Here is a 23138-nt window from a genome sequence, read left to right as displayed (position 1 = left end):
AGGAAGGAAGGAAGGAAGGAAGGAAGGAGGAAGGAAGGAAGGAAGGAAGGAAGGAAGGAAGGAAGGAAAAGAAAAGAAAGAGAAAAAAAGTGTAGAAGGCATTTGGATATTCTTATGTTTACTATAAAAGCACTGCATTAAAAGGGTTAATCAAGATTGCTCTGAACCATAAATAAAATTTCATCCCTTTTTTGGAATCAGGAAAAAGTCTAACTGGTTCATTCATAGCAAAACCCCACAGGTATCACAATTAGAATGTTTACCCCCTACGTGGTTTTTCATGTGCACACAGCATCTATTGACCTTTCCATCTGTATTCTCATTGTACAGATACCATGTGATCAGCATTTCACTAACTTCTACCCCTAAGTAAAGTAGTTTGTAGAAGAATATGTTTTTTCCTTAAATTTTCCATTACTTTGTTCCATTTAAAAATACATCATAGGCCAGGTGCAGTAGCTCACGCCTATAATGCCAGCACTTTGGGAGGCTGAGGCAGGCGGATCACCTGAGGTTGGGAGTTCAAGACCAGCCTGACCAACATAGAGAAACCCGGTCTCTACTAAAAATATAAAAATTAGTTGGGCGTGGTGGCACTTGCTGTAATCCCAGCTACTCTGGAGGCTGAGGCAGGAGAAACACTTGAACCTGGGAGGCAGAGGTTTCAGTGAGCTGAGCTCGTACCATTGCACTCCTGGGTAACAAGAGTAAAACTTCATCTCAAAAAACAATACAAACAAACAAAAAATTATAATTTAATGCTGGTGACCCCATATGACTCATGATAACTTTTAAAAATATGTTTTTCAATATTGCATTAATAAATATGAACATTGGGCCGGGCATGGTGGCACACACCTGTAATCCCAGCACTTAGGGAGGCTGAGGCAGGTGGATCACTTGACAGCAGGAGTTCAAGACCAGCCTGACCAACATGGTGAAACCCTGTCTCTACTAAATATAAAAAATTAGCCGGGGGTGGTGGTGCATGCCTGTAATTCTGGCTACTCGGGAGGCTAAGGCAGGAGAATCGCTTGAAGCCGAGAGGCAGAGGTTGCAGTGAGCCAAGATCACCCCATTGCACTCCAGCCTCGGAAACAAGAGTGAAACTCTATCTAAAAAAAAAATAAATAAAAACACTATTAATAAATTATGAATTTACAAATAAGCTTGATTCTAGGACCTTGGAATATGCTTTGATTGGAATACAGATCCATTTTTCCTCAAAACAATTTTTACTTCAACTTCAGATTGAAGGTACATAAAACCAAATCACCTCTCTGAGAATTCAAGAACTCCTTCCTAGCAACGTGAGGCATGAGTGGCAATGGTTCACAGGATTCATCTGCTCTTCACAAACTCAGGGATAGGACCCATCTATAGTTTTTCTAACACATTCCCATGAATTCTAAATTGTCATCACCTAAGGTTAATGATACCTGTCTTTTTGCTGTCATGAACAGTTAGGGCAGTTTAGCAAAAGATAAATCATCTTCACATAGAGGGTTGTGCTATTATTCTCAGGAAAGGACAAAGCTTATTTCTATATAATGTTAAACATTGTATCAAGGGAATAAGCTTATTTTTTTTCTTTTATGCTCTGATGAAATTATTAGCCTACAACACATTTCTTTCTTGATTTGGAACATCTACTCTTCAAAAGTTTATAGAGTAATAGCAGAGTTTCCACGCATGGTGTATCACTTTCATCTCAAAATATGCACTGATTTTTAAGGAATGCGCAGAAGGAAAAGTCAACCATCCCTCTGATGATTGGATAAACAGATCAGCCTTGATCTGAAAAATACTCCACTCAATTAAGATACTTTTAGCTACTAAATAAAATACACAGTGATAAAGTAGGAAGAAGGGACAGAATAAGAACTTTACCAAGAATAGCCAACAAGTTCGTCTTACAATGACTATGAGCAAAATGTTTTTACAAAGAAATCTTATCAAAGAAAATAAAATTTTTAAAAATAATGAATAAATATGATCACTAGTTATCAGTAATGACTAGCACTCAAATATTTGCTGAATGAATGAACTCATGAATGAATCAATCAATATGTCCTGTACCTATAAACATCCAACTTCAGCTTTTTGGAGGTTTATTTCACACTAAAAATGCTTATTCAATGTAAATATTCTCTTGTCAGATATTTAATTTGTGTGTTCAAACTCAAAAGAGTGGGCTTTGAGGGGAAGATTATATCAATGTTACATTATAGCTATAAATGTTCTACTCAGCATTTGCAAAAATGCAGTTCTTCGAGGAAATAACTAAGCTTGTCATTTAACAATAAAAGAAGAGATACTCCTGGGGCAACTTTTTAAAATACACCAATTCAAGGTACCATCATTTCCTTTCCATCTTTTTACTCCTATCAATCACAGCTTAACCTTCCTGTGATCCCCAGGTCTTCACTGAAAAGCCTCTCTCCACTTCAATCCTCCCTTAAGTCAACCCCCTCCTAGTTCTAGTATCAGACTTCAGGCAAAGCTGGCGTCAAAAAAGTCTTGCAGCTTTTTCCAGCAATAAATTCTGATAACTTTACTCCGACTACAGACTAAAGAGCTCTTTCCTGTGGCAGCTTCTCTTAGGTCTATTGCTAAATCGATTCTGCCAGAGGTGTGGCTTCCTTTGTTCAGGTCTGTTTTCTCCTTTCTACAGGGCAGAACAAAGAGAGACATTCAGAATCATCTGCCCTCTGACCGTAACACCAATCTCTTTTCTCTATTTTGTGACTCCCAACCTCCCATTATCCACTGGGTAGTTTACCTCCAATAGGATGGGTACTGTAGAGGGATGGCATTCCTCAGGCCTCTTTTCCTCCTCCTCTATTTTTCTAGCCCATTCCTTCCTACCCCAACCCACCGCAAGAGATGAGGAAGGACTACATTTGTTGATGAGAGTCTAGGAGATTCACTAAGTCACATCAGCCAGAGACGAGACGACCTCCTCTCTTCACCCTCCCCCTGTAGACTACGCAGAAGCTATCTTCTCAGAGCAATCCTCTCGCTCCTTCTTTTAACCCCTTCCACACCTATCATGACACACTAAAGCAGGTCAGCACCTTATCTAAGAATCCAGACTTCTCTCTGGCTCCCTCCCTCCTTAAAGTTATACCTGAATGTAGTGTTGTCAAAATTTAGATTCAGGGTGAAAAAGCAGGAAGTCTGTCTTAGACCAGGAGCCTAAATCACGTGCTTCAACTCAACATTTACCAGAAAGCCCAGCATCAGCTGATCCTAGAGCCTACTCAGCTATAAACACAATGGTATTAGCTTGCTGCAAAAATAATGGCGGATTTGTCATTACTTTTAATGGCAAAAGAAATGGCCACTTTTAAATAAAAGTAACGGCAAAAACTGCAATTTCTTTTCCATCAACCTAAGGGGCCCCCAGTCTGAACATCCATTATCAGAGTTGTTAACAGAAGCAAAATCATCATGTCGTGAAACTGCTTACTTAAAAACGGACCATTTGTCAAATTAATTCCCAACAAAATGTCCCTCCTTTCAAGGCATTAGTATCTATCCATCTATCTCGCCAATAGTATAGCAGATAATAAATTCAGGTACAGAAGTCTACTATGAAAGAAGTTACAAATATTGCAATAGATGAAGAATTTTACAAAGTTGATGAAACTGTACCTCAGAGCTGCTTGAAATACAGGCCAAGTCATTAATACATGAGGATATAGCACAAGTTTACCAGTGAAAAATCAAAGAGAAAGCCAGCAAGGAAGACATAAAGGTACTTTAAAAGAAAGAAATTCAAATAGCAAAAGATTAACAAAGTACTTGGGAAAAATAAATAAGATCCTTGAGTTGTGGGGGATTTTTGGACAAAATGGCCCTTTTCATGACTGTACAGCAAAAATCAAGTGTAAAGTAAATGATATTTAACCCTGCTATTATACAATTTATCTAAAAATTATTAGCCGCCTGTTTGACTTACCTACTTACTGCTGCATAAAAACCACCTATATATTTCATGATTTAAAACAATAGCAATGTAACATAGCTCACAATTCTGTTGGTTGATTAGGTAGTTTTTCTGCCTCACCTGTGGTCTGGATGCTGGAATGACAAGAAGATCCGAAATGGCTTTATTCATATGGCTGAAAGTTGGTGCTGGCCATTGACTGAGGGCTGAGGTGGAAGGGTTTTCTGGGGTTTCAGTTCTCCTACCCAAAGTTGCTCAGGCTTCCTCCTAGCTTAGTGGCTAGGTTTCAAGGACTGTTCCAAGAGAAGAAGCCCCAATGTGCAAGTATTTATCAGGTCTCCAATGACACCATTCTTGCTAACATCCCATTGTCTAAAGCCAGTCACATTGCCAAGCCGTGAGTCAATCAGGGAGGGAACTACACAGAGCTCTGAATCCCAGGAAATAAGATTCATTGAGGGCCACCAAACAGAGCACTCTCTGGTCTCTAATGGAGTGTGTCCTTACTACATGAAAAATATAATTATCCCCTCCAAGGATCTGAGGTCTTGTCTTACTATGATATTATGTACAGAATCTCATCATTTAAATCAATCCAGGTGCAGAAGGGGTCTCTTGGGTGTAGTTCCTCTTGATCTGAAGATGTGTAAACTAAAGAGGCATGTTTTCTGGTCTACACACACCCAATATAAAATGAAGAGGCAAGCACAGGAAACCTGCAATAGATATTCCTACTCAAAAAGGTTGAAAATGGATGGTACACAGAAGTCACTGGTCCACAGCAATTTTGAAATCCAGTCAGGTGCATGTAGCTAGTTTACTGATGACTCAGTTCCGCTCCCAGCAATGGATTCTCTGTGCCTCTTACTTCTGCCCTCGGTGCTTTAGACTCTGTTCTCTGAGATATCCTTCTTTTTCCAAGAGAAATGACCTAAGTGTGTAATTGAGTTTCTTTTTTGAGCTACTTCTTCCCCATAGAAGTTTGGAGGTCTTGAGGCATCTTTTCATTTTGAACTACCTCTTTCCTTGTTTTTGTTTGTTTGTTTAGTTCAAGCTGATATAATTTCATTAAAATGTGTATGGTTTTGCATGTATCAAACCATAATCTACACTAGACAAAACGCTGCTAACAGATCTCTTCAGGCAGTCCTCTCTCTGCAGAGCCAGGGTTTGCAGGCTGTCTCTGACCGCAGGTCAGGATGCTATGGGAAAACACCCTTAATATTCTCAGTACATTTTGCCTCACTGAGAGGATCTTTGAGACAGTCCTTAAATATTTCTAATGTGTTAACAGAGATATTGACCCTAAAGCTGTATTTCACTCCCAGCACCCTGTACTGCGTCTTCAAACCAAGGTCATTTCTTACTTCGACAATTTTTTCTTGGAAAGACTAGGAATGAAAAACAATTGCGTTATCAAACATAGCAAGTTGTAGCTCCTTTTTAGTTTTTCTAAATTCTACTTGAAATCTGAACAGGTCCTTCTTTAGCTCAACATGTATCTTCTGTTCTTTATCATAGGCAACTAAAAGGAGCCAGATGGCACATTCAATATTTGCTGCCTGAAAATCTCCTTAGCCAGATCCACAAATTTATCAGGCATGTTTTCTATATTCCACATTACCAAGGCAACCATTCTGTTACTCGTTCTGCCAATACATAGCTTGGGTTCTCGTCCCTCCAGCTTCCCACAGGAATCTCCTCATTGCCCTTCTAGCCCCCGCTAATAGTCGCCTTCCCATTCTTCCACAATTCTTCATTCCTTCTGTCTACCAGAAGGAATGAAGGACCTTGTGTTATTGTGGGATCCCACTTTCAGGTAACAATTTCTATTTTAGTTACCTATAGTTGTATTTAAAAATCTCAAAATTTGATGGTTTATAATAATTTGTTATTACTTCTTCCAATTCTGTAGGTTAACCGGGGGTATTACGCTTCACATATTGTTGACTTGGAGTTGGGCCGTCTAGAAGGTCTACAGTGGCTTCATTCATATGGCTGTAAATTGGTACTGGCTGCTGATTGGAGGTTCAGCTGGAGCAGGCAAAGGGGCTTCAATTATTCTCCATGTGGTTGCTTAGGGTTTCTCATAACATGGCAGATAGGTTCCAAGAAGAAGCATTCCAAGAAGACAAGCCTCAATAGGCAGGGACCTATCAAGCCTTCCCTTGCATCAATCACTCTGCCTAACGTTGCATCGGCTAAAGCTCATCATGTAGCCAAGCCCAGAATCAATATGTGAGAGGACTCATAAGGAAACAAGTACTAAGGAGTAGTTTATTGAGAGCCACCAAACTCTATCACATCCTTCATTTGATTGAACAAATGATTTAGGGCGCAACTGTCATTATAAAAGAATCCTGTTAATTATAACATCAGAAATCACTTTTATAATTTTTTTGTTTTATTTGAAAGGATACCATTGAACCTGTTTTATGTTGTCCACGGTGACGTTTTGGTCCGCACTTTAAGTGGGTTTCAGTTGAGCGGCCTTTTCCTACTATCAATTCTCCTCCGATATAAAGCGGTCTTCTTGTATTTTGTTTTTCATTTCACTTTTATACCTTGAGTCTCACTCTCCGGTCAAGAACGCTTTGCAGAAAAGTAGTAACACAAAAAACAGAATTTGGACACTGCTGGTTCCTGGAAATAATGCCATCATAATAGCAGCAAATATCATCCTTCTTCCTGACAAATATCTTTTTAAAAAAAACTGGGCACGGTGGCTCACACCTGTAATCCCAGCACTTCGGGAGGTTGAGGTGGGAGGATCACTTGAGGCCAAGAATTTGAGACCAGCCTGGGAAACATAGAAAAACTCCATCTCTACTGAAAATACAAAAATCATCTGGGTGTAGTGGCATGCGCCTATAGTCCCAACTACTCAGGAGCCTGAGGCAGAAGAATTGCTTGAACCCTAGAGACGGAGGTTGCAGTGAGCTGAGATTACACCACTGCACTTCAACCTGTGTGACACAGTGAGACTCTGTCTCAAAAATAAATACAAATAAATAATTTTTAAAATAACAAATTTCACTCTTTACGAAGAATTAACAGGTCACTCTCCCACCAGCTTTATAACCAGGCATTGATAATTAGGTGTGGCCTGAAATTATATACAATAGTACTTTCCTCATCATACCTTAATAACCTATAGCTTTTACAAACTGCTTTAGTGGGAGGATTCTAAAGAAATTAATTCTAAAAACCTATAGTCTTTACACGGAACATTTTGAACAAAAGTGTAGTGGTTTTTTTGTTGCTGTTTGTTTTATTTTTTTTTTTGAGAGGGAGTCTTGCTCTGTCACCCAGGCTGGAGTGCAGTGGTGCAATCTCAGCTCAATGCAAATTCCACCTCCCAAAGTATAGTTTTTAAACAGCGGTTTAATTTTTTTCTTGGCTTCATGTTTAAGCTTTAAATGAAAGTTTAAAGAATACGAGTATTTCATGTTTTATAACACTGCATGGTCTACACTTAGCATTGAATACTTGGGATATGTCTTTTTCACATAGCAATAGGAAAGGCTTGAAGTAACTGAATTCACTAAAATTCAGGAAACACTCCACATTCTCATCTAATCCTTGATAAGACTACAGGTAATTTTTTTAAAAAGAGATTTAAAATCCAGCCAAAAAGCATACATGCTAACCATTTTGTTCCCTCCCCGAGATTCTCAGTTTAATCTCCTAACAGTCATCATAATAAGCTTTCCTTTTCCCACTCCAGCATGAATATCAGAAGTCCTGTCAGTAAAACTCTGTAATCAAAATGCTTCCCAGAGCCAGTGATCTCAACAGAGCTGCCTGGGCCACCCCCAAGGGTGTTGTTAACCTCTTCTTCCATTTCCTCCTCCTGAACAGATCCGTCATTTTACCAGACCGGAAATTTCCTTTTCTTTCACGTATCTTCATAAGCAATTAAGCGAAAGATACCTGACCCTTGGGGCTTTGTCATTGTGCCTTAGTTTCCATGGCAATCTTGGTAATTTGCAAAGGACCTGTAAGCCTTGCTTTAGTATCAGCTCTGTGTCTATCAAACTTGAAAACAAAACCAGTGAAGAACAGGGCGCTGGTCTATGGGCAAGCTGCGGGGTGGCGCTGTCATCAGGGACGAGCTTATGTGACGGTCAGTGTGTAGGTTCATGGGTGGATCTCAACAGCAACTCCTCCACTAACAGACGTTTCTCATAACCCAAAGCACACCTCAGGGGCCATCCCCTCCACATCCAACTCTTTCAACAAATACATGCTGTCTTATTTTAAAGAATCTAACGAGAAAGTGATTCAGTAACAAATGGTTTCCATTTGTCATGCTTGTCAGGAATTTCTACACATCCCATAATACGAAGTCTTCCCCTGTCTCTTTCTCTCTGACTTCTCATTGCACTAAGACACTGATTAAGAGGCTGATGATTAACTTACTAATAGCTATCATTCACTGAGTAGCCACCACATGTCATATTATATATCAACAATCCAATGCCAGAGCACAGTGGCTCAGGCCTCTAGTCACAGTACTTTGGGAGGCTGAAACGGGAGGATCCGAGGTCAGGATGCCAGCCTCTGCAATATGCTCCTGCTGTGTCCTTTCTGATTCCACTGCCTGCTCCACAGTTTTCACCTCCAAATCCCACATCTCCAATCATAAGGAAAGCTGTTTTGATACTGCCTCTGGAAGCTGGTTCATGTTGTCCAGTTGGGTTAAAAACAGGACTGGGGCTGGGCATGGTGGGTCATGCCTGTAATCCCAGCACTTTGGGAGGCCAAGGTGGGTAGATCCCTTGAGGTCAGGAGTTTGAGATCAGCTGGCCAACATAGCAAAAACCTGTCTCTACTAAAAATACAAAAATTAGCCATGCATGGTGGTGGATGCCTGTAATCCCAGCTACTTGGGAGGCTGAGGCAGGAGAATCACTTGAACCCAGGACGCAGAGGTTGCAGTGAGCGGAGATTGCACCACTGCACTCCAGCCTGGGTGACAGAGTGAGACTCTGTCTCAAAAAATAAAGAAAATAAAAACAGAACTGGAGAAAATCTCTATAAAGCCCAGTCCTGGCATCATTTCAGGATGCCCAGGTAGAGAGCACCAGTCTCTCTGCATTTCTGGGTGGCAATCTCACAGCCAGAGGCTTTCCTAGTGGAAGCTGCCTCTTCTCGGCTTTAGTGCATTTTCTCGTGTTTTTGCTCTAACATGTCTTACGTTATTTTTTTCTGTTAACTTCCTGAAAGCTAGACAAAAGAAATTCTTGCTTTTGGACATCACTGGAGTGATGGTTCTTGTAGCTCAGCCGTTCTACATCAGACATTAGAGACCAAAAATAAAAATAAAATAAAATAAAAAATAAATGCTAGCTAGTAAAGAAGATGAGTCTCAACTTGGTTCCGGAATGAATGACAACATTTTTCAAAAACATTTTGCCAGAACAGGTCTCCTACTCTACGTAAACCTTTCAAAAAAGTTGTAATTTTTGTTTTTGTGGTTAAACCTGTGAGTGAGTTAAGGGCAAGCCCTGTCTCATGTTTGTTGATGTTCCTTTGAAGAAACCATGTTCTGCTTGTCTAATTCATGTTAAGGGAAATACTCTATCATCCAAGGCATTTTGTAAAATATCAAGAGCATCTAGGTTTTATGGTCACCATTCACACACAACCCATGGCTCCTTGACCATAGCTGTCCTGGAATTAATACTTGGGAAGATATTTCAGAAAATGGACTTGAATAGATAAACCAACAAACAAAACCTTATCCTCTAGGGAGAGAAGCAAAAAGGACCTGAAGTGTCTAATACCATAAAGCAGAGGCTGCCCACCGGGATGAAGTAATACAGAAAAGGACAACACGGAAGAAAGACTGGGGGGTAAGAGATGTCATGAGTCCTGCCCTATCTCTTTTATACTGTTGACCTCACTGAATTTAACAGATTTTTCAAAGCCTTTTTAAAAATCCATACTATAGTATATTTTAAAACTTCAAGTAAACTATACGGAACTTTGCAAATAGAAAACTCTTTCCCAAAGAGCTTAAATCAGACAAACTTCTAGAAAACCATATTCTCTCTAAGTTAGACAGAAAAGTGAAAGACTTATGTACATTGTTTTGTTTTGGTTTGGTTTGGTTTGGTTTTTGATTTTTGAGATGAGACTCGCTGTGTGGTCCAGGCTGGAGTGCAGTGGCGTGATCTCTGCTCACTACAACCTCTGCTTCCTGGGTTCAAGCAATCCTCCTGCGTCAGCCTCCGGAGTAGCTGGGATTACAGGTGCATGCCACCATGACTGGCTAATTTTTGTATTTTTAGTAGATATGGGTTTCACCATGTTGGCCAAGCTGGTCTCAAACTCCTGATCTCAGGTGATCTACCTACCTCGACCTCCCAAAGTGCTGGGATTACAAGCGTGAGCCACCATGCCCGACCCTTATGTACATTTTTTTTTTTTAGATGGTGTCACCCAGGCTGGAGTCCAGTGGTGCCATCACGGCTCACTGCAGCCTCAACTTCCCAGGCTCAAGCAACCCTCTCACCTCAGTATCCAGCATAGCTAGGACTGCAGGCATGCACCACCAGGACCAGCTAACTTTCTTTTTCATTGTTTGTAGAGACAGGGTCTCACTACATTGCCTAGGCTGGTCTTGAATTCCTGGACTCGAGCCGTTCTCCTACCTCAGCCTCCCAAAGTGCCAGGATTATAGGCATGAGTCACTGTGCCTGGCTGCTTTTTGTACTTTGAGTACCACAATCACATAACAAATTCCCGTATTTTTATATAAAATATTTGTCATCCTTGCTATATGTTTTAAAATAAAATGTCTAAAATAGCATACAACAAACCATCAGCTTTAATAATTATCGATATTTTATCATACATTTCATCTACACTCACTTTTTAAAAGTTGAAATACTTTAAAACAAATCAAAGTTTTCAAGTCTTTTTAAAACTAAATACTTCATTGGGTATCTAAAAAGAAAATAATATTTCATTATATAACCATAATGCCATTAACACACCCAACAAAATTCATCATCTGACACTTGAGCCTGTATAAAAATTCCACAAATTGATCTAAAATCATCTTTTTACCATAGGTTTATTGGAAACATGGTTGAAGGTGATCACGCCTCTAAGTCTGTTTTATATTCTTCTCACTAGAATCACGAAAATAATCATCTCCCTCCTCCCTTTTTCTTTCCACACCATTGGGTAGCTGAGGAAACTTGGTGCATTGTCTTGAAGAACTTACTACCCTCTGAATTTGGCTGTAAAGTCAGCTCTTAAGCTTTGAACGCCCTTGCCAGCCAAGATATCCAGAGGAGGCTGGGCGTAGCAGCTCATGCTTATAATCCCAGTGCTTTGGGAGGCCAAGGTTGGAGGATCGCTTGAGCCCTCCCACCAAGAAGTTTGAGACCAGCCTGGGTAACATAGTGAGACTCCATCTCTTAAACAAAAATCTCCAGAGGAACATCCTTTGATCTTGTAGGCACTCTGTACTGCCTTAGTTGATGAAACTGGCTGGCATATACCCTGAGTGTCTACACTTCCCTTCTCCTCTGCTGGTTCCATAGTGGAGGAGGGAAACTAACAACTTAGACCCTAAGAGCCTTTCTCCAGGTCTCCAGCAGATTTCAAAAGAGAAAATGTGGTGCTGTGGAATACTATGCAGTCATGAAAAGGAATGAGATCAGGTCCTTTGCGGGGAATGGATGGAGCTGGAAGCTGTTATCCTCACTGAACTAACGCAGGAACAGGAAACCAAATACCACATGTTCTCATTTATAAATGGAGCTGAATGATGAGACCATATGGACACACAGCGGGGAAAAATACACATTAGGGCCTGTCAGAAGGTGGAGGGTGGGACGAGGGACAGCATCAGGAAGAGTAGCTAATGGATGCTGGGCTTAATACCTAGGTGATGGTGATGATATCTGCAGCAAACCACCAAGGCAGACGTTTACCTAGGTAACAAACCTGCACATCCTGCACATGTACCCCTGAACTTAAAATAAAGGTTGGAAAGCGAAAAAGAAGAAAAAGAAAAAAGAAAGCTGGAAGACCTGAGTTCTGCTCCCAGGACTCAGCAAAGAGAAAGTGCCGCCTAGGGTTGTGTAGGAGCTGTCTTAGGAAAGAACAAAAGTTGATTGTTTAAGAAAACAAACTAGCATTTATGTTCCAAAAGAGGAAGCTCCTATCACAAATATATAGGACTTGCTGAGGCTCAGCACAGAGGCTTGGCATCACTACTTGGAAAAGCACCTAGCAACAAGTAGTAGCCTAGGGTGCTCCAAGCCCTGGCTTCTGTCTACCTAGCCCCATTCCTGTCTTTGTATTTATAGGCAGAGAGCTCAGAGTCTGCAGATTAGGAGCAATAATAAGGACGGTGTTTGTGTAGCACTTTGTCCCAGGCAGCTCCAAGCGCTTGGCAGGGAGCATCTTTCTCCGGCTGCTGGAGCTGTGGGGAGGGAGAGAGCTGTGGCCTGGGGAAGAGGCTGTTTTCTCCACACGGTCCTGAGCACTTACGCCGCCACCTCCTTGTGGCTACATCTTGCACACCTGCTCAAGGTGGCTCCTCCAGCTCCCTCTCATTGGGCTACTTCCGAAAGTCCAGTTCCCTCCCTGTAATCCAGAAGAACCTAAACACGGGTCCCTGGAGTCGATAATGTAACTCCAAGAGAAGCCTTTTGACAAAATATCTGGGAGGGTTCGAATGCCACCATGCTGATGCTTCAGTTCAGATAAACAAGCACTGGCCAAGGCTTGGGGCTCAGCGCTGAGTGTAAAAGAGAATATACCTGGTGCTGCCTTCCAGAGGCTCTCAGAGTAGGCTTGTGTTCATCCATGCATCCCTGATCTAGCTTTCTTTAGAAAAATACTTCCAGCTCACACCTGTAATCTCAGCACTTTGGGAAGCCGAGGCAGGCAGGCTTCCCAAAAGTCAGCGGTTTGAGATCAACCTGGCCAACATAGTGAAACCCCATCTCTACTAAAAAGACAAAAATTAGCTGAGTGTGGTGGAGCATGCCTGTAATCCCAGCTACTCAGGAGGCTGAGGCAGGAGAATCACTGGAACCTGGGAGGCGCAGGTTGCAGTGAGCCAAGATCACACCACTGCGCTCCAGCCTGGGTCACGGAGCAAGACTCGGTCTAAAAAAAAAAAAAAGTACTTCCAGAATGGATTACAATTTAAGCTAAATTAAACTATTATTCAGTCATTTACACGAAATTGATAGCACTTTGAGTTACAAATAAAAAATAAAGAACTAGGAGTACTTAGTATCTTTTGCCTAGGAGTTTAAAAGATGTCACAGATACCCTACTTTACAGATGGATAGTAAGTATCAGGACAGAGATTAAAGTTGGGAGAGTGCAGAATAACATTCTGATTTCACTGTAATTTCCACTGTGACCTCAGACAAGTAATTCTCTATTCCTGGATCTGATTTCCTCCCCGTGCACAGCATTGTCAGCTGACAATGGTAGGACCATCCCTCTCCTACAGTACTTGGAAATGCAGGAGAGGTGGGTTTTAGTTGTCACCATAACTGTGACAGACATACTAGTGACATGCAGTGGGCAGTATCTAGAATGCTGTTTGTCCTGCATGGAAAGCCTTCGTAGAAAAAGATCTTCCTGCCTGGGCTGCTGACAGCACCTAGGTGACTACTGACATTGGGAAATGGTCTCTGCCATCCTCCCAGCTTGATAGTCTACAAATATCTGTCTACATTATGACTTTAGGCAAGTGATTCTCTGGCAATAAAAGCCCAGTCACAAAGGCATTAAGTTCAATGTCCAGGTTGACTGTCCCCTACAAGATGGGCATGAGGAGGAAGGACATCTCAGAATCTGGGGTGAACAGAGTGAGCTGGGATCAGGGTACCACTTGCAAGTTATTCGTGATACCCAGACTGTGCTTGGGAAAGACCCCACTATGTCAACCCAGATTTACATTTAAATTCCATGTAGAATTTATTATTTATGACACTGTCCCCTTATGTGAACATGTTTGCCAGCCCAAGATAGACTGTGACAAAAGGAAGTGAGCCCTATCCATAAGTGGAGGCTGAACAACCAGCAAGGTGACTCATCTACAAAAATAAACAGCTGGGGCTGGGTGCAGTGGCTCATGACTGTAATCCCAGCAATTTGGGAAGCCGAGGGAGATGGATCACCTGAGATCAGGAGTTTGAGACCAGCCTGACCAACATGGTAAAACCCGTCTCTACTAAAAACACAAAATAGCTGGGCATGGTGGTGCATGCCTGTAAGCCCAGCTACTCAGAAAGCTGAGGCAGGAGAATCGCTTGAACCCGGGAGGCGGAGGTTGCAGTGAGCCAAAACGACACCACTGCATTCCAGCCTGGGCAACAAGAGCCAAACTCTGTCTCAAGAAAAAAAAAAAAAAAAACAGCTGGAGCCAATCAATGAGGACAGGTAAGATAAATTCCAGGTTACTAAACTCCTGGCCACTGCATACTCAAACTTTCAGGTAGCCTTTGAGGGTGACCTTGAATTATGTACAATGCTGGAGTCCTCTCTTCAGTAAATTATTTCCTGCATGCACTAAGTGGACAAAAATTATTTATTGTGTATCTCACCTATGGATTGACTCCTCTAAGACCTTAAGAATCTTTAGAAATTTCATTTGACTTTTTAATGTTCTTAAGGTCTCAGCCTCAAATGATTATACCTCAGGCTGAGGAACAAAAAAAATTAAGTTCCAATGACTGAGTACTTATTTTCCAATATATATGTCTAGCAGACTTTTTAGTAAATGCACTAAGGAGAAAAAACGGTCTCCTCAAAAGTTTTCAGAAATAACACCCAAAGCATAAATTCAACTTAGGCAGCCAGAAGTATCTATTCATCTGGGCCCTTTGAGGTAAGCTGAAACAGATTCAGTGCTTCTCTTGGTTTCTAAAAGCCTTTGTCTTCAATTAAAAATAAAAACTAAAGCTAGATGAGTAGTATTTTGACATCTGACCAATTCTTATTTCCGGTACAGCTATACAGACTAAAACTCCACTCACGGCAAATCTTGCACATTTTTATGTGAATGTTTATTTATACTCATCTCGGCTCCACACCGTGATATCTTGTTTCACACTAAGTATCTGTACGTGTTGATCTCCCCCTCGCTGTGTGTAAGTTCACTCCAAGTGTCTGGCGGAGAATCTTTCTTCTTCTTCCTTTTTTGAGCTAGAGTCTCACTCTGTTGCCCGGGCTGGGTGCAATGGTGTGATCTTGGCTCACCGCAACCTCCACCTCCCGGGTTCAAGAGATTCTCCTGCCTCAGTCTCCCATGTAGCTGGGACTACAGGGGCATGCTACCATGCCCAGCTAATTTTTTTTTTTTTGTAGAGATACGTTTTCACCATGTTGGCCAGGCTAGTCTCCAACTCTTGACCTCAAATGATCCACCTGCCTCAACCTCCCAAAGTGCTGGAATTACAGGCATAAGCCACCGTGCCCAGCCATGGAAGATAATTTTGTTGGAGGCTCCCAGAAGAGACCAGGGACCCCACCCACCACTGTCTCCCTAAGAGTGCTGAATGGGCTCCTTGGACTCAGGTGATCCAAGTTGCTTTGGCCTCTGTGTAAAATAAGACTCCCCAGAAACAATGAGATGTCATGGATGAAGCACAGAGTTTGAAGACTGATAGCCTGGATTCAAGTATTAATGATGCCATTTCTTACTGTGTGACCCCCCCACAAATCACTGAAATCCTCCGAGCTCCAATCCTCCCCTCCTTCCCCCCACGCCTGCCACAGCAGGTAGCGGTGAGGAGTCGAAAGAGAGGAAAACACTTTGAAAACCGCAAATCTGCAAATCATTGCTAATTGTTGAGAAGATTGCTGGGTGGTCTAAGTCTTGGGAACTAGGACCAACATTGCACCTTCTACTTTCTGAGGCTTTCAGGAATTAGAGGCAAGAATAAATCAAGGAATGAGGGGCAGGAGACCCCCACAGGGCAATTTCCATAAGGTGGTTCCCAGACCCAGTCGATAAGTTGGTTATCGGTATGAAAGAAATGTAGAAATAGCTCAAAGCCTGGTTAAAGCCAAATGTTGTCATCTCTGAATACCTACTTTTACATTTTTCTTATGTACTGTTGGGTGCAGAGACCTCCAACTTCTTGCTTGGTTACCTCCTAAAATAACGGTTGAAAACTCCATGGTTTCTCATACCCATTTAAGTTAACATCTAAAATGTTTCTTCACAAGTTTACATAGATACAAAGGATATAACTTCTGGTGAATTGCAAATATTGAACACTTAAAAGGAAAACTTTTAAAAAATAATTTCAACTTTTATATTAGGCTTAGGGGGTACATGTCAGGCTTGTTACATGGGTATATTTGTGTGATGCTGAGGTCTGGGACACAAGTGATCCTGTCATCCGGGTAGTAAGCACAGTACCCAATAGTTTTTCAACCCTAACCCCTCTCCCTCTCCTCCACCCAGGAACCTCTAGTGTCTATTATTACCATCTTTATGTCTATGAGACAAAAGATAAAAACAAAGACACAAAGATAGGTTGGGCGCAGTGGCTCACACCTATAATTCCAGCCACTTTGGGAGGCTGAGGTGGATGGATAATTTGAGGTCAGGAGTTTGAGACCAGCCTGGCCAACATGGTGAAATTGTGCTGCTACTAAAAATACAAAATTTAGCTGAACATGGTGGTGTGCACCTGTAGTCTCAGCTACTAGGGAGGCTGAGGCAGCAGAATTGCTTAAACCCGGCAGGTGGAGGTTGACATGAGCTGAGATCATGCCACTGCACTCCAGCCTGGGGGACAGAGTGAGACTTTGTCTCCAAAAAAAAAAAAAAAGACACAAAGATAAAGACATAAAGATCTCCATCCATGTTGCTGCAAAGAACATGATTTCATTCTTTTTCTTAGCTGCATGTTATTCCCTGGTATACAAGTACCACATTTTCTTTATCCAGTCCAGCATTGATGGGTACTTAGGTTTATTCCATGTCTTTGCTATTGTGAATAGTGCTGTGATGAACATATGATTGCACATGTCTTTTTGATGGAATGGTTAATTTTCTTTTGGATATATACCCAGTAATGGGATTGTTGGGTTGAATGGTAGTTCTATTTTAAGCTTTTTGAGAACTCTACAAACTGCTTTCTACCATGACTGAACTAACTTACATCCCCACCCGCAGTGAATAAGCATTCCCTTTTCTCTGCAGCCTCACTAGCATCTGTTGTTTTTTGACTTTTTAATAACAGCCATTCTGAATGGTGTGAGATAATATCTCACTGTAGTTTTGATTTGCATTTCTCTGGTGATTAGTGATGTTGGCCATTTTTCATATGTGTGTTGGCCGCTTGTACAGCTCCTTTTGAGAAGTGTCTGCCCATGTCTTTTGCCCAATTTTAACAAGGTTACTGTTTCCTGCCTGTTGCACTGTTTAAGTTCCTTACAGATTCTGGATCTTAGACCTTTGTCAGATGCACAGTTTGTGAATAGCCTCCCATTCTGAAGGTTGTCTGTGTGCTATGTTGACAGTTTCTTAGGCTGTGCAGAAGCTCTTTAATTGGATCCCATTTGTCAATTTTTGGTTTTGTTGCAATTGCTTTGGAGGACTTGGTCATAAATTCTTTCCTAAGATCAACGTCCAGAATGATGTTTCCTAGGTTTTCTTCTAGGATGTTTCATTTGAGATCTTACATTTAAATCCTTTATCCATCTTGAGTTAATTTTTGTAGATGAAAGGTAAGGGTCCAGCTTCATTGTTTTGCATGTGGATAGTCAACTATCATGGCAGCATTTATTGAATAAGAAGTCCTTTCCCCATTGCTTATTTTTGTTAACTTCGTTGAAGATCAGATGGCTGCAGGAGTGTGGCCTTATTTCTGGACTCTCTATTCTGTTCCATTGGTCTATGCGTTTGTTTTCGTAATGGTACCATGTAGCTTTACAGTGTAGTTTGAAGTCTAATAAGTCTCTGGCTTTGTTCTTTTTGCTTAGAATTGCTTTGGCTGTTCGGGCTCTCTTTTGGTTCCAAATACATTTTAGAATAGTTTTTTTTTTTTTTTCCTAATTCTGTGAAAAAAAACTGACATTAGCAGTTTCATAGAAATAGTGTTGAATCTGTAAATTGCTTTGGGCAGTATGGCCATGTAACATATTGATTCTTCCAATTCATGAGCATGGGATGTTTTTCCGTTTGTGTCATCTATGATTTAAAACGAAAGCTCTTACATAGCTTTTAAAAGGGTTTCCCGTGGAATCTAAATGTCAAAGCAATTTCATATCAAACATAATTCAATTTAAACATACGTGAACAAGCTCATCTTTAACAGGCAAAAAATTACTCCATTTACTCCTTAAACTTGTATTTCCATTCCACTTTCCATACATAATGCTATGTTAATATGATATACTCAATGCCTGAAATTCTATTGATCACCCATAATTATCTATGACAAAAACACGCATATAAATTGAAATTAATTTTTACTATTTTCTGTGACCGTATGGCTCCAGGTATCAAAGAAATCTCCCTGGACTGAATTATCATTAAAGGTACTGTTAATATGAAATTTATCAAAATAACAAAAACATTTTAAAGAAATTATTAAACATAAAAATTTGGATTTTATTGGGAAAGTTATTCTTTACTCCACTTCTTACTAAAATAGGCAGGGTCCTCATCAACATTTTTCTAATTGTACAATTATTGTTGCTATTGCTATTGTAAGCAATATAAAACTTTCTTCATGTAAAGAAGTACATAAGCTGGGTGTGATTGTTCATGCCTGTAATCCCAGCGCTTTGGGAGGAGGACTGCTTGAGCCTAGGAGTTAGAGACCACCTTGGGCAACATAGGGAGAACTCATCTCTACAACAAATAAAAACATTTACTTTCTGGGCATGGTGACTCACACCTGTAGTCCCAGTTGCTAGGGAGGCTGAGTTAGGAGAATCCCTTGAGCCTAGGAGTTTGAGGCTGCAGTGAGCCATGATTGTGTCACTGCATTCCAGCCTGGGCAACAGAGCAAGACCCTGTCTCAAAAAAACAAACAAACAAAAAATGGCCAGGCACAGTGGCTCAAGCCTGTAATCCCAGCTCTTTGGGAGGCCAAGGTGGGTGGATCACCTGAGGTCAGGAGTTGGAGACCACCCTAGCCAACACGGTGAAACCCCATCTCTACTAAAAATACAAAAAAATTAGCCAGGTGTGGTGGTGCATGCCTGTAATCTCAGCTACTTGGAAGTGTGAGGCAAGAGAATAGCTTGACCCGGAAGGTGGAGGTTGCAGTGGCTGAGATCAGGCCATTGAACTCCAGCCTCAGCAACAAGAGCAAAACTCCATCTCAAAAAAAAAAAAAAAAAAAAAAAAGAAAAGAAAGAAAGAGAAGAAGAAGTAGACAAGAATGGAAGCAATTTTATCCTAGCAATATCAATTACTCATGCTCCTTCTGATACAGTGATCTATCATCAAAAATATTTAATGATCTAATTTTCTGACAACTCAATTAGGTCTTCTCTCAATTTTCATGAAAGCAAAGAATTAGAAATCATCTGATCTGCAGAAAGATTTATTACTTAGTCAACAGAAGCATTCATTTTCTAAAAAAGAAGTCGCCAATCCAGCAATTTGTCTGGCATCCCAGATATCTGCCCCCGTGGGGCAATGCACCCTAGTAAGATGGGAGAGAGTGAAGGATGTCTTCTTGCATTTCTGAAGCGGCTGTTATGAAAGAGGAGACAGAATGAAGAAGCTCCATTCAGCAGCAATGGCTCACGGTCATTCAGTTCTCACCAGAGCAATTACAGGAAAGAATGCACAGAAATCACAGACCCAGAATTTAAAAAGAAAAAAAACCATGTACCTGTGTAGCCTTAGAAAGCCCTCATGTACCCCTGAAGATGGGGGTACCCAAATTTGAAGCCCGTGGCTGTGTCCCCATTAAACTGGGAGGTGAATCTCCACGGAGCTAGGAACTGGCAGCTGGAGCTTCCTTGACATCTCCAGGTGGCTTTGCGGATCACAGGGCCCTTTGAAATGTTAGAGGTCCCCAGGGAAAAGAGATTCTCAGGACAAAAAAAGTTTGGGGAAAGCTTCCTATTCCTTCTGCCTCTTACAGATTCACAATACAATCTGCATACTAAAGACTAAAGAAACCTGATTAATTTTGTGTAATGCAAAATTTCCCAAACTAATCTGGCTCTCCCCTCCCACCTCCTTCTTTCACAAAGAATGCCTGAGTACAACTAAAGAGACTTCAGTCATCTGCTCCGGAGCCTGGTGCAGTCCTGAGAGCTCCCTATAAGACCTGGGCAATTCATAGCAGCCACTGGCCTTCTAAAGCTCTCCAGAGGGACTAGGACCTGAGATCGGTTTGTTTCCTTGTGTGGACCAAAAAGTATCCGAGACAAGTCTCCATCAGTTTCGAAGTTTATTTTTCCAAGGTTAGGGATGTGCCCAGAAGAAATAAACATGGAATCCCAGAAACAGTCTGTGGTCTGCACCTTTCTCCAAAGATGATTTTGAGGGCTTCAAAGGGGAAAAGTAGGCTGGAGGGGAAAGAGGAGGGGTGTGGTCACATGATTGAACGCACAGGTTGAAAGAGAAAAGGAGCAAGTAGGGGAACAGCCAATTACGTATTCACCTTGGGTCTAAAAGGAGAACATAGAGTAACTATCTGCAGGGGTACTGAATATTTTATCCGTGGCTATCTTAGGAACAAAAGGTACCTTCTTGCATGACTCTGCTTTCAGCTGAATTTGTTTTCTTTTGGCAGAGTGAATTGGGGTCCTAAGTTTTTTTTTCTTTTACACTTGCACTTTATGGATTCTGTTACCTACTCAGAAAATGCTACATTGTGTTCTAGCTTTCCTATTGATGACATTCACTTTTAGATGGAGGCTCTCATATAATTAGAAGGTTTCTGCGATATTGATTTTGGGCAGCACCCACAGCAGACAGGAACTTGAAAGTATTTCCTACGTGTTACATCCACAAGCGGATGGTCAACTTGGCACGTTGCTAGCTGTCCCTGTGGGTCCCCTGGTCATCAACAGTACGGTGCCAGCTGAGAAGGATTAAAATTAGATGCAGAGGAAAGTAAAGAATCCAAACATGTAAGAGTGGGGAGTGTACATGTAAGAGAGAGGGAGATTCTGCCTGAAAACAGATGCCTTTCATTATGCTCAGAGGCACATGATCTGTTTTTTAATCATCTGGCTTAAATTTTCCATTTTTCATTGCAGAACACCAAGAGTTGGCTACGTAGTCATGATGAAGATGAGCACACAAATTTCAAGTGTCACAGCTGGAAAGAGAGGCCTCCTCAGTTGTGCATTGCATGGGAATGAGGATCAAGTCACCTGACTCGATACAGGCTTTGGGACCTCTCAGGCATCCAATCTCTCTAATCCACCGAAGAGACACAATAATGAGCCCCTACTATCCCTTCCCTTTTCATCAGGAAGACTGCAAATTAGATATTAGTCAATATTGTATGCACAAGTCATAAATATTTGGTAGCATGTAGATCAGTTAGATTCTCCATCCTTGACTGCAGCTCAAAACTCAAATCAATCAGAGCCTGCTGGGGGAAGAAAGACAGCCCGTAGAACACCTTTTTTTTTTTCTTGAAATACAAGAATCATGAGGCATATCTGCCTGTATATTAACTTAATTCCCCTATTCAGAACAAGTGGATTGGATGGCGCCAACAGCAAACAACGCGGATTCCTGGCTCTGCCTCAGCCAAAATGCATTTTACCCTTTGGAAACCTCAGTTCCAACCTGGGAAGCTGGAAAGGCACTAATGAATTTCTACAAGGCTCTGCAAACCAAGGAGGGCAAAGCAGCAAAGAGCTGGAAGAAATGAGACTAAGAGTGAAAACAAGCTTTTTATTTCAAAACAACTAGAGATTTCTTGGAGAATTATATATTTTTTAAATGCCCTTCTATGGGAAAACAAAGGCAGAAATAAAATGGCTTACTTACATTTAAAGGAGACTTTAGCAGCTGAAGTGTGACGGAAATAAACTCTTCGCTCTCCAGGTCCCAGAGAAAGCTGCCCTGGGATAGATAACGCCATCGGCACCACAGACCACCCGTTCTAGAGGGAGGGTGCGTCAAGCTCTGATTAAAAATTTATCCAGGTGTGGAGAACAGCTGTAGCTGATTTCTTCAGCGTGCCTCTGCCAATTTCCCAAGAAAAAGAAACAATCTTTTTTCTCTCCATCTGCCCTTCCAAGAAGTAGCTGAGGACAGGGAGAAACAGGGAATCTAAATGTTGTTCAAGTGGGTGCGTTCTGATCCAAACCCACCGTGTGGCATAAATCTGTCATTTTGATTCCGCTGGGGAGGCATTTGCAAACCCGGAAAGTGAGAAGTGAAATTAGCCCAGGTGTGAACCGGGCATGAGGCTGAGGGGCAGGGAAGGGGGACACAGCATTCTTTGCTGTGGCCATGGGTGTGGAATTGGGGGCAGGGCTGGTCCCTTTGCAGCCTCTGTGTGTGTGTGTGTGTGTGTGTGTGTGTGTGTGCTCTCGCGCTGATGGAAGCCTCGTTTACACACAGCACAAGGAAGCTGGGCCTTCTCCTCCGTGGTTGGTGAATCTGTCAGACTGCGGGAATCAAACAACAGAAGGCAGGTGTCGGCGTTTAAATGCCTAAATAAGCCTTATCTATCCGAGGGCTGAGGCCATGGGCCATGGCTGGGCCTAAGCTTAGAGAAAACTGATAAGTCATCACTGGATTATTTATTCTTTATCATTATGTTTTAGTTTGTTTTTTATTTTAATACAGATGAGGTTTCACTGTCACCCAGGTTGGAATGCAGTGGTGAGATCACAGTTCACTGCAGCCTCAACCTCCTGGGCTCAAGTGATCCACCCCAGCCTCCTGAGTAGCTGAAACTACAGGTGCACTCCACCACACCCAGCTATTTTTTAAATATATATATTTTCTGTAGAGACCAGGTCTCACTATGTTGTCCAGGCTAGTCTTAAACTCCTGGCCTCAAGCCATCCTCCCACCCTAGCCTCCCAAAATGTTGGGATTACAAGTGTGAGCTCTGTGTCTGGACGTCATCAGCAGATTAGACAAAGCTCTAATCCTTTGGGATTGCTTTATTATTCACTGCCCCCAAAGAAGCCTCAAGTATTTCCAACATACTCTATTCTGTTTTATTTTGGTCACAGCCTG

At 41.6% G+C, this 23138-nt stretch overlaps 1 protein-coding gene across 1 annotated transcript in view; it reads right to left on the bottom strand.

Annotated features, from left to right (window-relative positions):
* CCDC3 (coiled-coil domain containing 3) overlaps positions 1-22675 on the bottom strand; it is a 136139-nt gene extending 113464 nt beyond the window's left edge. The window contains exon 1 of the mRNA XM_032244044.1: positions 21933-22675. Within this exon, the coding sequence (XP_032099935.1) occupies positions 21933-21934 (2 nt within the window). The 5' untranslated portion in view covers positions 21935-22675. The remainder of the gene's footprint in view (positions 1-21932) is intronic.
* Between the last annotated feature and the right edge of the window lie 463 nt (positions 22676-23138).

This window comes from Sapajus apella, unplaced genomic scaffold (assembly GCF_009761245.1).
Source record: "Sapajus apella isolate SASKATOON/1434 unplaced genomic scaffold, GSC_monkey_1.0 scaffold53, whole genome shotgun sequence".
In the NCBI taxonomy this organism is placed as follows: domain Eukaryota; kingdom Metazoa; phylum Chordata; class Mammalia; order Primates; family Cebidae; genus Sapajus; species Sapajus apella.
The sequence above is the reverse complement of the archived record's forward strand: the minus strand, read 5'-3'. Positions and strand labels throughout refer to the sequence as shown.